The sequence below is a fragment of the Rana temporaria genome, chromosome 4 (assembly GCF_905171775.1).
Source record: "Rana temporaria chromosome 4, aRanTem1.1, whole genome shotgun sequence".
NCBI classification, from domain to species: Eukaryota; Metazoa; Chordata; class Amphibia; order Anura; family Ranidae; genus Rana; species Rana temporaria.
Genome location: NC_053492.1, coordinates 337,914,142 through 337,931,889, shown reverse-complemented (window position 1 = coordinate 337,931,889; position 17,748 = coordinate 337,914,142). Strand labels below are relative to the sequence as shown.

Here is a 17,748-nt window from a genome sequence, read left to right as displayed (position 1 = left end):
CACACCGTGTGTTGTCATATCGCCGTGCGGGGTGCAGTTCACCCAGGTGCCACAGAGGTGGCGCTCAAGCGCCAGAGTGTGCCTCTCCCTCCTCCTCTCCTTGTCTGAGGCCACCGCCGCGGTGTTTCCTAGTCCTCCCTCCTGTTCCATCCACGATCTTCATCTTCTCCACCCCGGCGGCACAGCTGCACACTGTCCTCTCCAGCTGCCGCCCTGGTGGGGTTTGGGGGGCTCTGTACTAATTGTGGAGGGAGTGGCTTGTGGGGGGGCTCTTTACTAATTGTGGGGGGGCTCTTTACTAATTGTGGGGGGGAGTGGCTTGTGGGGGGGCTCTGTACTAATTGTGGGGGGGCTCTGTACTAATTGTGGGGGGGAGTGGCTTGTGGGGGGCTCTGTACTAATTGTGGGGGATGGCTTGGGGGGGGGCTCTGTACTAATTGTGGGGGGGGGGGATCTGTATTAATTGTGGGGGATCGTGGGGGGGGTTCTGTACTAATTGTGGGGGTTTCTGTACCGATTGTGGGGGGGCTCTGTACCAATTGTGGGGGGGCTCTGTACCAATTGTGGGGGGCTCTGTACTAATTGTGGGGAATGGCTTGTGGTGAGGGGTCTGTAAAAATGGAGGGGGTGGTTTGTCCGGGGGTCTGTACTAATGGATGGGGGGTCTCTACTAATGGGGGGTGGTTTATGGGGGGGTCTGTACTAATTGAAGTGGGAGGTTTGTCCTGAGGGGGGTCTGTACTAATGGAGGGGGGGGTGGTTTGTCCTGGGGGGCAGCAGTGTGTGTGGGCTGCCGCTGCGGGTGGCATCTGAAGGACGAGTCCACGCCGCGCTCACCACACAGGCCGGACACACGCCCCCCGCAGAGCCGCCGCCGCGACTTACAAGGCTTCAGAAACAGGTAAGGGGGTCCTGTTTTAAAGTTTCCTGTTTAAAAAAAAAACACCAAATCCCTGCAATAATATATTAAACAGCCTGTATAATGTAATATTGCTGGGATTTGTAGTCCTCTGTAACTACTGGTATTATGCATTGTGTTTTATATAATGTATCATTGCTGGGATTTGTTGTTCCTCTATAGCTGGTGGTATTCTCCATTGCGCTGTATAATGTATTATTGCTGGGATTTGTAGTTCCTCTATAACTGGTCAGTGGTAATCTGCATTGCGCAGTATAATCATTATACAACGCAATGGAGAATACCAGCAGTTACAGAGGACTACAAATCCCAGCAATAGTACATTATACAGCACAATGCAGAATAACGCTATCTATGCTATCTTTCTCTGTAAAAGATAAATAAGTTAAACGATCACTTTAAACATCATAACCATTTAAGGTTAATGGAGCACAGATATAATGTATGGCGTGTGCGCGCCGGGGGGGGGGGGGGGGGGGCTAGCGGTAAAAATGCTGCCCCCCCCCCCCTAGATTTGTAAGGGTTCTTACACCCATGGTCCCCACTAGCCTTTACGGCTATCCTTTACTTCTCTCCCCTCCTTTGCTCATTCCCCTCACCACTCCCATTCTATAGCTCTTCTTTAATTACATTCTTCTCTTTTCACCCCCTTTCCATGCCTACAGCGACATAACTAAGAGCCCTGCCATGGTCTCCTACCATCTATACGACCATAGTAATATCAAGTTTGAGAGATCCTCCATGACCTTGGATAGACATGCTGATATTGGTCTACGGGATTTTTGCAACCAATTGCAGGGGTACTTGATTCCATCCAGATACCTGATCTTACTATGTTTATGTGTTGGTTATCCATAAAATGTTCATAGGCCTATAAGACATATCTGTTTATATATACAGAACCCTGGTGTTCTATTCCCCATGATTTTGGTTGTCTCACCAAAATAGTTTTACTTTAATGTGAGAATATGTCATGGTTAATTTTTCCAGACGCTATGTTGAATATAATGTAAATCGAACATAATTTCTCCTTCAATAAAATTATTTTGTGGGGCAAAATAATAAATTTGATACATTTTTTCATTTCCAGGGTTCTGGTGGAGCGAGAGATTGAAAAAGTCTCTGGAACATGGAAGAAAGATGTTCATCTGGTTGGCAATTTGTCTGTGCCATGCCACATCGCAAATTTGTTCTGACAAACATTCAAGGGAGAAGGCACAGACAAAACGATTCAGATTAATACTTGCAATATAAGGTTTAGAGGATATATTCGGCACTATATTGGGGGGGGAATAGGAGCTGTGATGGGTGTTATTAATGAAGTGGACATCGGTATCCTGAGGAACAAACTCTCAGCCGTAGCTTCAGATAGTAAGCAGGGCTTTGTTACTCAGAGAAAGTTTAATGACATCCTTAAAGCGGTTCTCCACCCTAAAGTGGAGTCCCGCTGATCTGAACCCTCCCCCCCTCCGGTGTCACATTTGACACCTTTCAGGGGGGAGGGGGGTGCAGATACCTGTCTAAAGACAGGTATTTGCACCCACTTCCGGCCCGGCATTCACGGGCAAAAGACGGCATTCCGTCACTTCCCGTCACCCCCCCCCCGTTGTGTGCTGGGAACACTCGGCTCCCAGCACACAGCGGGAGCCAATCGACGGGCGCGGCGCGACTCGCGCATGCGCCGTAGGGAACCGGGCAGTGAAGCCGCAGCGCTTCACTTCCTGGTTCCTTCAGCGTGGATGGCGGGGGGAGCAGCAGAGCGACGAGCGATCGCTCGTGCTCTGCTGCGATCGGCGCTGGACTCCAGGACAGGTAAGTGTCCTAATATTAAAAGTCAGCAGCTGTAGTATTTGTAGCTGCTGGCTTTTAATATGTTTTTCCCATGGCACATCCGCTTTAACATGCAACAAAGTCCCAATAATACCCAGGTTAAAATGGCTCAAGATTGTATCCACCATTTTAAGAGGTTGGTAGAGTGTGTGTTAGTACAGGACAAAAATGTGTCATGGGCTCTGGTGTGTCACTCAGGGGCAAAGCAGCATATGCTGGGAAGAACAACACGTTAAGACAGTTATGGGCTGTTTCATAGGAGCTGTTTCTGAGGAAGGGTGATGGGCGCCCTCCAGGCACAAAGCGGCATATGTTGGAAGGCAACATGGTTTATTATCATATGTCTGGAGATTTACTTCCTTGTTGATATAGCCATTTGGCCCAAGTTGGAATATGCAGTTGAACCAGCAGGGTGTTCGTGACAGGGAGTCAAATGGGAATGCATATCCTAACAGGATGTTCTCGCAGGCAGAGGGGCAAATTAAAATGTCCTGAGTTACAGAAGATCATAGGCCAGCTGTTAATGAAGGATGACCCGGGTTAAATAGTGGTGATTCATGGATGAATGCTGCCCCTAGTGGACATTACAGCATACCTTCCTTTTATAGCTAACCTTGTTATTGTACTATCATTAACTTTATCACAGCTTTGATAGACTAGCTAACTATATGAATAGTTATTACATATTTATATTAGGAGAAATTCAAAACCACCCAAAATTAATTTCACCAGGTATTCCCCATGTCTTGCAGAGGCAATAACCAACCTAGGGGCTTCCATACAAAACTTGCCAACACAGTTATTTGTTAAAAGATTTGAATACCCCTGCTGGGTTTCGGTATCATAAGCAGGCTTGAATAAAATCCTTTAAATCTGTAATCTTGATATAGGCAAATTTGAAAGTGCTGACTCGCTGGCACCTTGTCCCAACATAGTTGGCCAAAATGTACCCTTTTGTATCGCCCTTATGATTTAGAGGTTGTCAGATGCCAGAAACAATGTGCCATGTGTCGTGGGAATGCCCACAGATTTGTGGCTTTTGGAATTGTAAGGTGGCAGGACAGTCAGTTCTAAAAAACCCAACCAAAGCAGGGTCCTGGGAGTTGAAATACCTGCTTAGTGCCACACCACTCATAAGGGGAAGTGCATCCAAAAATCCATACATATATATATAAAAAAAAAAATACCAGGATAGAGAACCTCAAAGGCTACTATAGTGGTATAAAAATAATTTATTGACATCAAAAATACAAATTACAGTACAAACCCATTAACCAAATCAGTCAGCTACCCAATGATGGGACCCCAGCCCCCAAACATCCCCCGACCCCTCCCCCCAGCAGCTCTCCCACCCAAAGGCCCCTCCCTCCACTCCAGTGTCCCAAAGGGGACTATCACCTAAAATCCCCTCAAAAACCCCTGTTCTCCCCTCCAACAGTTGATGGTAACCTCCAAAAACACAAAAAGGGAGCAGATGGCACAGAAAAATCCTTACAAGCTAAAAAATATACAGTCTGATGAAAATAGTTAAATAAGAGTCTCATGCATGAACAGTCCTGATCTGGTTGCACCAACACTAGATATCGAACTACCTGCTTCACAAGATGACTAGCTGGGACAATCTATGTTATAAACAGCTCTACAATGATTACATGTGACAAATCCATGTCTGTGATAACAAAATAAATCAGAATTTCAGGTATATCACAAGCAGCAATCCCTATCTTCTCTGCTAGATCCAAACTGGGGAGGAGAGATCCCTCCGTGGCCACAGGTGGATGGATCTGCTATGAGAGATGAAGTTATCTGTGAAGAAAATCACTGACATGCTGTATAAGACACTATGCCATACAATGGATCTCACCACATCCATGTCCAGCAAGGGAACCCCTCTCTCTGTACAAGTTTCAAACTATACAAATGCAGGCTGTGTGTGGTCACCAAACACAATATTCAGGCCCCTTGCAGGTGTAATGCAAAGAAATAAAAAAAAAACGGAGGGGGGCGGCCGGGCCTGTAAGGGGCCATGGAGACCACTGGGCCCATTACAGTTGTAATGCAAAAAATAAAAATGATAAAAAAATAAAACGGGAGGGGCCACTTGGGCCCCTTACAGATGTAATGCCTGTACCCCCTGATGGCGGCCCTGTAGGTATGCGATGGAGTGGTGCATGCCATGGAGGGAAGGATAGACACCTGCAATTGCCTACATGTTTCAGTAAAAACAGAACTTTGGTACTGATGTTTGTTCATTCCTATGTAAAACTTCCAATACATATTTTGAAAGTAAAAAAATCCTTTGCATCTCTCCTTTTCGAAGGACTGTAAAAACCACTCTAGAACAAGATATGTTTCAGGGCAGATTGTAAATGTAAACGTCCTTGAGCAGATTTTGGCTGTTTGAGAGAAGAAAACAATGAGAGGGTACAGTTTGAAACTTTATTTTGTACCCGTTTGAAACTACAGATTGAACCCAGGTCTGGGGCATCTGTGACCCAGAGGAATGCAAACTGTAAGACATCCCCCTGTTCTTAGGAGTGAGGATGCCCTTCATTGTGGGGAGGGCTTTGTAGCAGACGTAGTGAGCTTTGTGTTCCAAGTCTTGCACCGGGGAAGGGCCGAATTGTGGCTTTGCAGATAAAGCATGAGGAAAGCGGTATGCCACTATGCATTTTGAAGAGGTAGAAGCCTTGAAAAGGGAGGTTTTGGAGCCTTCTGCTGTGGACGAAGGACCTTTCCTCTTGTGAGATGTAGGAAGCAGTCTTTGTTCATTCTATCCCATGCTCAGCAAAACAAAAACCTAACTTCCATGTGTACTGGACTTTTGTCAAACAGCATTTTTGGGTCACATTTTTATTATCGGTCCCTGTAACTACAGAGCTTTGTGTATAATAAATTACATACAACTTGTATACAATAATTAGTGTACTGTAAGTGGAACACAAATCACTTACAAGTTGTTAATGTCATACTATAATAGCAAAATGGCTGCTTTCTGACCACCAAAATGTTCCCTCCCTACCCCAACGCTTGTCTAATCTTTTCACAAATACAAGTTTGGGTGAACATCCTAATACAATGGGGCAGATCCACAAAGAAAGTATGCCAGCATATCTATTGATACACCGGCATACTTTCAAAATTCCTGCGTTGAATCTTTGTTTTGAATCCTCAAAACAAGATACAACGGCATCTGGGTTAGATCTGACAGGCGTACGTCTTCGTACGCCTTCGGATCTTAGATGCAATTCTTCGGCGTCCGCTGGTTGGCGTTCCCGTCGTATTCCGCGTCGAGTATGCAAATTAGCTATTTCAGACGATCCACGAATGTACGAGCGTCAGTCGCATTCTTTTACGTTGTTTCCGTTCGGCTTTTTTCGGCGTATAGTTAAAGCTGCTATCTGGTGGCGTACGCAATGTTAAGTATGGCCGTCGTTCCCGCGTCAAATTTTAAAAAAATTATTTTGTTTGCGCAAGTCGTCCGTGAATGGGGCTGGACGCCATTTACGTTCACGTCAAAACCAATGACGTCCCTGCGACGTCATTTGGAGCAATGCACCCTGGGAGTTTTGACGGACGGGGCATGCGCAGTTCGTTCGGTGCGGGGACGCGCTTCATTTAAATGAAACACGCCCCCTACTTGCCGCATTTGAATTCCGCGCCCTTACGCCGCGAGAGATACACTACCCTGCCGTAACTTACGGCGCAAATTCTTTCAGGATTCGAACCAAAGCCAGGTAAGTTACGGCGGCGTAGCGTATCTCAGATACGCTGCGCCGGTGCAGATCTATGTGGATCTGCCCCACAATCTTTACGGTCTCAAAAAAAATGCAATAAAAGTACTATTACCATAAAATCTACGGTATTGCATTACCTGTAACAATTTTTCAGCTGTTGGCCTTTTCTTAGGATTTTTTGTAAGTGCCATTTTGACAAAATGATGAAAACTATTTGACCTTTAATGAAGAAATATAAAAAGTTCAACAAACAAAAAAAGAAAAATGTGAGCAAAAGAAGAAAAAAAAATAAGACATTGCATAAGAGAAATACTGACTTACCATTTCATCTTGTCTTTTAACTTTGGTGGCTGGAAGTTACTTTTAGTCATTAAAAATAAGGCCCTAGGAAAAAAATAATACCCATTTGTGTATTTGGAAACAGAAATAAAACAAGATTTGATAAATTTTCTGGTGGGGCTTAAAAACTAAAATCTTCCCCACTGTAAAAGTATCTGCACTGACATACTGTGTAAAGCCAGTCAAATCAATGAAGCTAGTTAATTTACTAGTATGTTTATGAAAGAGATGGCACAAAACACAAAGGGGTCGATTCAGAGACAAGATACGATGGCCTATCTCCAGATACAACGTCGTATGTCTGAGTCCGGCCGGTCGTATCTCTGCGCCCGATTCATAGAATCAGTTACGCATAGATTTCCCTAAGATACGACCGGCGTAAGTGTTTTACACTGTCGCATCTTAGGCTGCATATTTACGATGGCCGCTAGGTGGCGCTTCCATATAGTTAAGCGAGGAATATGCAAATTAACTAGATACGCCGATTCAGAAACGTACGTCCGGCCGGCGCATTTTTTTACGTCGTTTACGTTAGGCTTTTTTCGGCGTATAGTTACCCCTGCTATATGAGACGTATCCTATGTTAAGTATGGCCGTCCTTTCCGCGTCGAGTTTTGAAAATTTTACGTTGTTTGCGTAAGTCGTTCGCGAATAGGGCTGGCCGTAATTTACGTACACATTCGAAAGCAATGACGATTTGCGGCGAAATGTGCACTGGGATTTTTTGTTCGTAAAAAACGTCAATTTCGCGGGGTCACAGTTAATATACATAAAACACGCCCACATGATCCACATTTGAATTAGGTGGGCTTACGCCGACACAGATACGTTACACCGTCGTAACTAAGGGCGCAAGTTGTTTCTGAATACAGAACTTGCGCCCTAAATTACGGCGGCGTAACGTATCTGAGATACGTTTTGCCAGGCGGACAGATAGACCATTCTATCTGAATCTAGCCCAAAATCTCCACAAAAGCACAGTGAGAAAATAGTCTTCCATTTAAAATGCATTTCTTTGTACTACAAGCTATAAATATATTACCCACTTCATTTACGGAGGATTTGGCTGCCCAATGACCGGGCCATTTTTTTGCGATTCGGCACTGCGTAATTTTAACTGACTATTGCGCGGTCGTGCGACGTTGCACACAAACAAAACTGACGTCCTTTTTTTCCACAAATATATATTTTTTTGGTGGTATTTGATAACCTCTGCGATTTTTATTTTTTGTGCGATAAACAAAAAATAGCAACAATTTTGAAAAAAAAAGCTATATTTTTAACTTATTGCTATAATAAATATCCCCCAAAAATATATCAAAATATTGATTGGTTTGCACAATAGTTAGAGTCTACAAAATAGGGGATAGTTGTATGGCATTCTTATTAGTATTTCTGTTTGTACTAGTAATCGCGGCGATCTGCGATTTTTATTGTGACTGCGACATTATGGCGGACACATCAGACAATGTTGATGATATTTTGGGACCATTGTCATTTATACAGCAATCAGTGCTATAAAAATTTACAGATTACTGTGTAAATGACACTGGCAGGGAAGGGGTTAACCACTAGGGGGCCAGGAAGGGGTTAAGTGTGTCCTAGGGAGTAATTTTAACTGTGGGGGGGCTGGGCTACGATTCACACAGCAGTAGATCACTGTCCTGTCACTAGGCAGAACAAGGAAATGCCTTGTTTACATAGACATCTCCCCGTTCTGCAGCTCTGAGATACGATAGCGGCACACAGGCGGACATCGAGTCCGCGAGTCCCGCGGTCACGGAGCTTGCGGCAGGGGCGTGGCGGCAATTTCAAAGCAACGTACAGGTATATGTCTTTGCGCAGTCGTGCTATACTGCCAACGTATAAGTACAGGCGGCGGTCAGCAAGTGCAGGACCATTCTCTGCTTGGAACTCAATACCTGCATATAAAACATGAATTTCATTCATCTTGACTCTTTTTTCAGCAGTATGAACAAAAAATAAATAAATATAACGCAAATACAACTGAACACTAAACAAAATACCTCATTGGATGCAAATCAAACATTGGAGGTTGAAGTTCTGCAAGCTCTATGGCTGTAATGCCAACAGCCCAGATATCACATAACTGGTTATAACCACCTTTTCTTTCCACAGCAGCAACTTCAGGAGCCATCCTGAGAATATAAAATAAAAAATAAATGTGTTACTCAAATATGAAAATCCAGAACAGTTGCATTTAGGCTAGGCTCGTTCATACTAGTGCAGTTGTGACTTCAGTGTAATTTTGTGGTGTGACATTGGTGCATTTTGATGCATTTTTCATGCTGCTGTGATGTTTTTAGGGGAAGGAGACTGCTTAATTCAGAGATGCTGGTTGTTAAGGAGCCAGCAAACATCCCTGTTGGCAGCTGGGGATTCCTGGCTGACAGAAGAAAGTAAACAAGGGAGCCCATCATCAAAAAAAAAAAAAAAAAACATGTGTGTGTTCATTTGAATATTAAAGCCCCCTCCCCCTAATAGTTTGCCACCAGATATGCCCCCCCCTCCCGCCCCTTAATTGTTAATGAATAAGGGGTACATAGTACCTATACTTATTACCACAAAAAAGTCAGTGGTAAATAAAAACAAACTGTTTTTGACAATCCTTTATTCAAAATAAAAAAAGTCCCCCAATGTGTACATTTATTGTCAATCACTTTGCCTAGTAGATGCAAATCCACATCAATCATGATTACTGATGGTTGCCTACACCCCCTCCCCCCACTGCCCCAAAAGTTGTGGGCATGTGGCCTGAACATAGTTGGGAAAAGGGGGGGGGGGGCATGCAAAGACGAAACAAACATGAATCTACAGGCATTTTGGTGCATTTCCTTTCCAGTTCATGGCGCCAAAATTGTTCAGCAACTGCACCAAAGTTCCACCGGCACCTTTTCCAAAAAGCATGCTGTGCTCCATTAATGTGAGAATACAGTAAAACCTTGGTTTGTGAGCATAATTTGTTCCAGAAACATTCTTGTTATCCAAAGCACTTGTATATCAAAGCATTTTTTTTTACAGGGTATAAAAGAGAAGAGAGGCACCTCTAAGTGTAGAAATAAGTTGCTAAATGTTGTACCTTAAATGTAACCATATTGTTACACTTAGAGGCTCCTCTCTTTTATTTATTTTTAGTGTATTTTTTGTGCGTGTACTTCGAGAGAGGAGCCTGACTGCAGGAGTTGGGAGTTGACAGGCCTCCCCCAGAGGCAATCTGCCCCCTTTCTCCATGCCCCGGGGTGGCAATGGCGGGTGTGAGGGGGTCCTCCCACACCCTACCTGCTCCGCTTTGAAGCCCAACGGGGCAGAGGGACTCCCTACAAGGGAGTGAGAGGATCTAGCCCACTCAACCAGCCCCATTAGTCCTTCGCCTCTCTATTTAGAGACCGCGTGGTCAAAGTGCGTGCATGTTAACTTAATTTCGAGTGCATGTAAGTGTGGTGGTTTTTGTGGGAGTTGGGTGGGCATACTAAGCGCAGGCTTACCTCGCATAGCACACCCACCGGGAGTCGGGCTGATACCACCAAACTCAATTCACATGTAGCCGAGACCGGGATCCGAACCCCTGGCTGCAGAGGTGAATGGCTTGTCAGCGCAGTGCCAATCGCGTTGAGCCACCGCAGCTCCTTTCTTCTTTTTTTTTATACTTGGTTGTGACATGACGTTACTCATATCAAGTCATCGCTTGTATATCAAGTCAAAATTTATTAAAACATGTTGCTTGTCTTGCAAAACACTCTCAAACCAAGTTACTCTCATACCAAGGTTTTACTGTAATGTTGTTGTCATGCGATTCTGTGTGGCACAAGTCACATCTGAATTTATGTTCTTGTTAAACCAGCCCTTAATCGTTTTCTTTTACTACAATTAAACCCCAAGCAAGTATGCAGTTAAATACTTAGGAAATTTTACTTGACAAATGATTTGTGCTTCTGTCTAAAAGTAAAAAGCATACAAAAAAAACACCAAAAGCGATGAAGTCCAGAAAATCAATGAAGGCAATAACCCGATAGCAAGATGGATATGAAGCCAAAAACAGTTCCACAATAATCCGTCAATATATATTATATTTATGGAAAGGAACCGTTGTGATCCTAATAGTAGGGGTTAAATCAGTAGGGTGTAACATAGGTTTAAAGGTGCTATAAGACCACATGGTAGACCTGAAGGAGGCCACCCCCTCTGAAACGTGTAGTCATAGTAAACACCAAGTGTCATTTATCAGCTGGTTTATGAGGATTATGTGTGTGTGTCCTTGTGTGGCGTCTCTCTGCTTTCCAGGATCCTCATGCAGTGAGGTGGCTCTCATGCAGTTTGTTGGCGGCTGCTTGTGGACTATTGGACAGACTGAGTTCGCTTTACATCCAGCTTGAATTTCTGGACTCAAATTGATGTGCTTGTTTTTATCTACACAGGGTAAGTGTACTACATTAATTTGTCTATCTTTTTTTTTTTTTTTACGCCGTCACACTAGGTCGGTGCCCTCTTTTTTACTCGTCTTTTCGTTCTTCTGTCTAAAACAGAGATAAAAACAGTATCCCCCACATTTTTGTATTTTTTTTTATTTATTTTTTTGTCATAAATCTTTTCATGTAACACTGAATAAATTACACTTTGCGACAATGTAAAGTAGTACGTGTACAGCTTGTATAACAGTGTAAATTTGCGATCCCCTAAAATAACCAAACACAGCCATTAATGTCTTAACCACTGGCAACAAAAGTGAAAATGTCCAAATTTGGCTCAAAGTGGCAATATTTTGTGTGGCAAACATTTTCCAGCACTGCCTTAACCCATTGGGCATGGAGTCCAATATAAGGAGGTGGAAAAAAAACATTAAAAACATTGGTCTATATTATCAAAATACCATACCTTGAAAAAAAATCCACCCAATCAAACCCAAGTTCATCCATAGGAAGGCCTCAGACCTACGCACTATGTTGGCCAAAAATGTAACCAATCCTCCCAAGAGACGCCCCACTTTTTTGGATCGCACAGGTTTTTATAGATGTAAGAGGTGCAAGGATGTAATACAGTTTTTAGATAGAGGTTTTCTTTGGTCGTCATGGGGAAGCAATATGATATAAGACAACTCAAACTGTCACAGTAGAAATGTCCCCTATCTGTGAATGTGTACTTGTAACCTTCAGTACATAGGTCAAACCACTAGAACGTTGACCAAAAGGGTATGAGAACATATGGACAATATTTTTTCAATTCAGAAGTGATTTCATCACTTTTTTAAAGGGGCAGCCACACACATTTTATTTTATATTTAGGGCACCATCACCTGCTAATATGTTACAGCCACAGATGTGCTTGTCCTCTGGGTAGCATGTGTGTGTGGGTGTTTGTCCCTTCCCTCCAATCAGGTTCAGAGCTGTCCTCACTCAGATCTGCAGTGTGTGAATTCAGATCCACACCCCCTGCTTTGTGCTGCAGAGAGATGCTGACAGATTGTGTGTAAGTTCTGTGTGTTGTAAATGGCTGTACAGGACACATGGCTGCAGATAAACAGTTACTACATTTATTTCATCTATGTTTATCGCCTGAGGCTAATTGGGAAGTCCCTTCACTGGTTATATGTAAGACCCCTTTCACACTGCGAGCATCAACTCTTGGCTCTAAAGCACCGCTCATTTGCGCCACTTTTCGGCTGCTAGCAGGACGATTTTAACCCCAGTTTTGCAGCACTTTCAAAACACCTTTCAGTCGCTTTGAAAGCGCTGCCCATTCATTCTAATGGGCAGGGAATTTTGGGAGCGCTAAATACATTGCTCCCAACCTACCCAAAGATGCTGCTTGCAGGAATCTTTAGAACGTCCCGCAAGTGCACTTACCAGAGTGTGAAAAGTCACACTGGAATGAATGGGAGGCAGTTTTCAGGCGCTTTAGCAGAGGCTATTTCCAGCGCTAAAGCACCTGAAAACTGCCCCAGTGTAAAAGGGGTCTAAGGGTTTTGAAAAACTTTAAAGCGGGAGTTCAACCAATTTGTTTTTTTTTATCTTTTCCCCTTAGCTTCATGCTCGTTTTGTCTAGGGGAATCGGCTATTTGTTTTAAAATATGATCCGTACTTACCCATTTTCGAGATGCATCTTCTCCGTCGCTTCCGGGGTATGGGTCTTCGGGAGCGGGCGTTCCTTCTAGATTGACAGTCTTCCGATGGTCGCATCCATCGCGTCACTAGTAGCCGAAAGTCGGTGCGGCTCTATACTGCGCCTGCGCACCGACGTTCGGCTTCTTTCGGAAAATCGTGACGCGATGGATGCGACCGTCGGAAGCCTCTCGGAAGACTGTCAATCAAAATAGGACCGCCCAGTCCCGCAGCCCATACCCGGAAGCGACGGAGAGGATGCATCTCGTAAACCGTAAGTACTGCTCATATTTTAAAACAACTAGCCGATTCCCCTAGACAAAACGAGCATTCATCTAAGGGGAAAATGTGTAATCTATGGGTGAACCTCCGCTTTAAGTTCATGGAAGGCGATCACAATAAACCTATCTACAGGCACATAGGAAGGCAAAACGTGAGGGAGCGGAGGTAGAAACTTCTTTGTATCACTTTTAAATGACAGACTGTAACCGAACACCCTTTCCCCATTGACTTCCTTAAAAAATGTATCAAGGGATTCCCCAAATAATCATTTTTTGGCAAAGAACATGCATAGAAGAATTTTTTTACAAGCAAGATCAGCAGGCTAAGCTTTTAAATTACAAACTCCTGTGTATATGCACAGAGATAAGGGACATTCTAGAAAACTTACACCTATAGCCAATTTCTTAATGAATGCCTATACCAGGGGTGCCCAACCTTTTGAAGCGCGAGGGCCACTTAAGCAACTTGGTAACCGGTCGTGGGCCACAATAAATAAAATAGGTGGATTGCAGGTCCATGTCTGCTCTGCAAATGCGGAGCAGACATGGACACAGCCCACTAAAACTTTTTTTTGATCAGATTGGAGGTAGGACACAAGTCGGTTTACATCTGCTACTCCTTAGAGGGGAATGGAGGGTGCAATTGGGTCAGACTGACCATGTGAAAGGAGCCCAAGGCTGATTTCACACTGATGCACTGCGGTTTACCAACGCAGTGTACCTTTGGCTTTCCTGCACTTTGCAATAGACTTGTATTATATGCTGCAGGTTTGGTGCACTTTCAGAAAGCTCACCAAACTTGCAGGTAATAACAGAAGCTCAGTGTAGGTAACCCGCAGGTGCGCTGCTCTGCATCTGTGGGTCAGTTTGAAAGCAGCCCAGTAACCACTGCAGAACAGATATGCCCAAATATACACTGTGCTTTTAGTAATAAACTAACCTTTAATAACAGTATTCTATTCTATTCCATCCCAGAGCAGGAGGTCGCGGGCCACATCAGAGGGCTCCGCGGGCCACATGTGGCAACGGGCCCCTGGTTGGGCACCCCTGGCCTATACTGTAGGATACACTTCAGCAAGAATTTTTTTTGAGGATTGGGCCAGTCTCCATGAAGTGCACAACCAATCCATGCATTGGAAAAAAGTCTTTCTGGATTTTGCCAGTGTTTTAGCCAGGGTTTACACTAGTGCGATTTCAGAGATTGCGTATGTGATTCTCACCCACGCGGCAGGTGCCAATCACATGCGATCTCTGAGCAATGCGAGTTCAGCCATACAGTTGTATGGCTGAACTCGCATTGGATTTGCACAGAAAATAGTCCACTTGTTTTTCCCCGCACTAAAATTGGATTGCATGGGTGTTCTCACCTATGCCATCTGATTCCTGTGCGAGTTCACAGTTCACACTGTGTTCTGTGAACTAAACTGGGGGTGTCAATAATGACACCCGCAGCAGTTCGCAGAAGGCAGTGTGAACTGCCTGCGGGAGGGATGCAAAGCGAGAACCAGCGCCGAAATTGCATATGTGAACCCAGGGTTAGTCCCCAAGAGGGCTTGTTTGAGTTGTGAAAAGTCAGGTGTTGTTAAGCAAAGGCAATCATGCACAAGTGTGTCCACAGTATAACGTATATGGCATGAAGCTGCAGTGTGTACTTTATACAATGCAGGGGAAGGGAAATCCTTTGTAGTTTCTGCTAGAAAATCAGGCTCCTCAATACGTTTCTCTGTAATAATTAATTTCTGAATCCTGAACGTGGTCAGGGGAAGGAGAGAACATGAAGCCTTTTTGGCTCCTGGAAACTGAAAGTTCTAGAAGTGTTAAGATTTTTCCAAGAAAAAAAAATAGGCATAGTGGCTGAGAAATCTACTTTTGCCAAACAGGCTGCATATAGTCAGATGAGGTGAGCAGTGTTAAAATAGGACATTGTTCCAGAACAAGGAAACGGCCATCATTCTGAGCAGTGATTTGAGTGTCCTGTAGAGGAAGCACACGTTATTTGGCCGGTTATTCCCTTGCACTTGTGATCCACCATTGCCAAGAGAGGGGATCCTTAGTGGGGGACTCATGGAATGGAGGTCAGATTGGATGGGGTATTGCATGTCTGGATATAAAAGCCACTATAGCCCAGGCGCTGACCTGTGGCTGTGTTTCTACAGAAGATTGATGCAGAGGAACAACAATGTACTTTGTGTGTTTTTGGTGGAAAAGCATCATCTTGAGGAGTTTATACAGTTACTTAGGAAGCAATGCTTGCATCGAGCAATGTTACAGTCAAGTTGACAAGTTTTAACATAATAAAGTGAAAAACTCCAAAATCCTCTGCATAACCGCAAAATGTGCTACATACTGTGGATAGTGTTATTAAAAACCAAGAACTGGAGCCAATATATAGGAAAGTCCTGTCCTTTACTATAACAAATTTCTGGCATCTGCGGCATCTACAGGTACAATGCTTTGCAAAATCCTGTGAAAAAAACAGTAAATTCAAATTTTTCACAGCAAAATTATGTGAATTTATAAATATATTTTTTTTTCTAAAAGGTAAACTTACCCTTTAAATCAGGGATAAGCAATTAGCGGACCTCCAGCTGTTGCCAAACTACAAGTCCCATCATGCCTCTGCCTCTGGGTGTCATGCTTGATGCTGTCAGAGTCTCGCTATGCCTCATGGGACTTGTAGTTTGGCAACAGCTGGAGGTCCGCTAATTGCATATCCCTGCTTTAAATCAACCAACCCATAATATATTTTTTTGCATAAGACTGAGCCATTAATATAAATTCTGTAAAAGAAAAGCCTTACCAGTATGGAGTTCCAATAAAAGATTTCCGTTTAGCTATGGTGGCTGTAATCTGAGCAGATACTCCAAAATCAGCTGTAAACAAAATATATTTGATCTTACAAAGTTGTTAAAAGGGGATACAAAAGCAAATTTGTAAAAGTTTGTACACAGTTAGTATTAATAGTAGCTATTGCTGAGCCAAATTGTTTGTGGCACTATACCGCCACCGCGCCTCCCGCCCCAGTGTGAAAGGGGCCTTAGGCTAGCAATACAAAGAGATATACTCCAATGTCAGCATCGCCATAGACAAGTGAAAGCTTTGTCTTCAATCTCTCTATTAATTTTAAAATACTTATACAAATACACACACATATATTTTTTATATACAGTATATATATATATATATATATATATATATATATATATATATATATATATATATATATATATATATATATATATATATATATATATATATATATACACATATACACACACACACATACACTTTTTAAAATTGTATATCATACTATTTCTTCAACAAGGAATCCCATAATAATTTCTACTTTTCAATTATATTTCTGTCAGAAACTCTTACATTTACATTTAATTATTTCATTCCTTCCTCTACTCTCCAATCATCCCTAGAAATGTTAAACCCCTCCAAAAAGGGGGGGGGAATACGGTCCCATTTATAGATATTGTGTAAAAATTGCCAAAGCCTGAAACTCTTCCCATTGCTGCCATGCTTTTTGATATTGATTATTTAAACTTTCCTCAAAATTAATCATTTGCATTTCGTTCATCTTGCAGACCCATTCCATTATTGTAAGGCTTTTTGCCAATTTAGAGCTATTATTGTCCTAGCGGCTGTCATCAGCCAGCGATGACATTGCAGGCTTCGTTTTCAGGTAAGTGACACATAATGGGCTACTATGCAATGCATCTTTAATCCCCGGTTCACATCAGGCCAATTTGACATGCAATTTGACATGTCAAATCGCCACCTATCGCCAGCAATTGCACCCTCCGTATTGGTGAAATGCTGACTTCCTGCACTACTTTTGGCGACTTCTGTCTCTGAAATCGCTCCCCGAAGTCAGACTGAAATTGTGCGAGTTGGCGAGTGACCCAGCCAGAGCCCAGACCTGAATCCGATTGGAAATATGTGGGGTGATCTGAAGAGGGCTGTGCACAGAGGATGCCCTCCCATACTAACAGATTTGGAGTGTTTTTGCAAAGAATAGTCAAGATGAACCATGCTGACAGACTTTTACCCTAAAAGACTGCGCTGTAACAAAATCAAAAGGTACTTCAACAAAGTATTAATTTAACCACTTCAATACCCGCCCATAGACATATGACGTCCATAGGAGGGATCTCCCACCCTGGGTGGATGTCATATGACGTCCTGGGCTTCCCGGTCGTCTAGGGGGCGCGAACGCCCGCCGATTTACTCGGGACCCAATGCGCGTGCCTAGTGGCCGCAATGTCCACCAGGCACCCACGATTCCCCGTGATCATGGCAGGACCGAGGAGCTGTGTGTGTAAACACACAGATCCAGGTCCTGTCAGATGTGAGGAGACCGATGGGTGTTCCCAGTACAGAGGAACACAGATCGGTCTCCTCCCCTTGTGAGTCCCTGTGCCCTACAGTTAGAATCACTCCTTAGGTAACATATTTAACCCCTTGATCGCCCCCTAGTGTTAACCCCTTCCCTGCCAGTCACATTTACACAGTAATCA

The 17,748-nt window shown here is 43.6% G+C and overlaps 1 protein-coding gene across 2 annotated transcripts in view; it reads right to left on the bottom strand.

The window, feature by feature from the left end:
• Nucleotides 1-17,748, bottom strand: part of MAP4K3 (mitogen-activated protein kinase kinase kinase kinase 3) — an 831,592-nt gene that overhangs the window by 506,425 nt on the left and 307,419 nt on the right. For both annotated transcript variants that reach the window (XM_040350750.1, XM_040350751.1), the window contains exons 8-11: nucleotides 16,023-16,095; nucleotides 8,853-8,984; nucleotides 6,808-6,870; nucleotides 6,624-6,705 (exon numbers count right to left, since the gene is read on the bottom strand). In XM_040350750.1, the coding sequence (XP_040206684.1) occupies nucleotides 6,624-6,705; nucleotides 6,808-6,870; nucleotides 8,853-8,984; nucleotides 16,023-16,095 (350 nt within the window). The remainder of the gene's footprint in view (nucleotides 1-6,623; nucleotides 6,706-6,807; nucleotides 6,871-8,852; nucleotides 8,985-16,022; nucleotides 16,096-17,748) is intronic.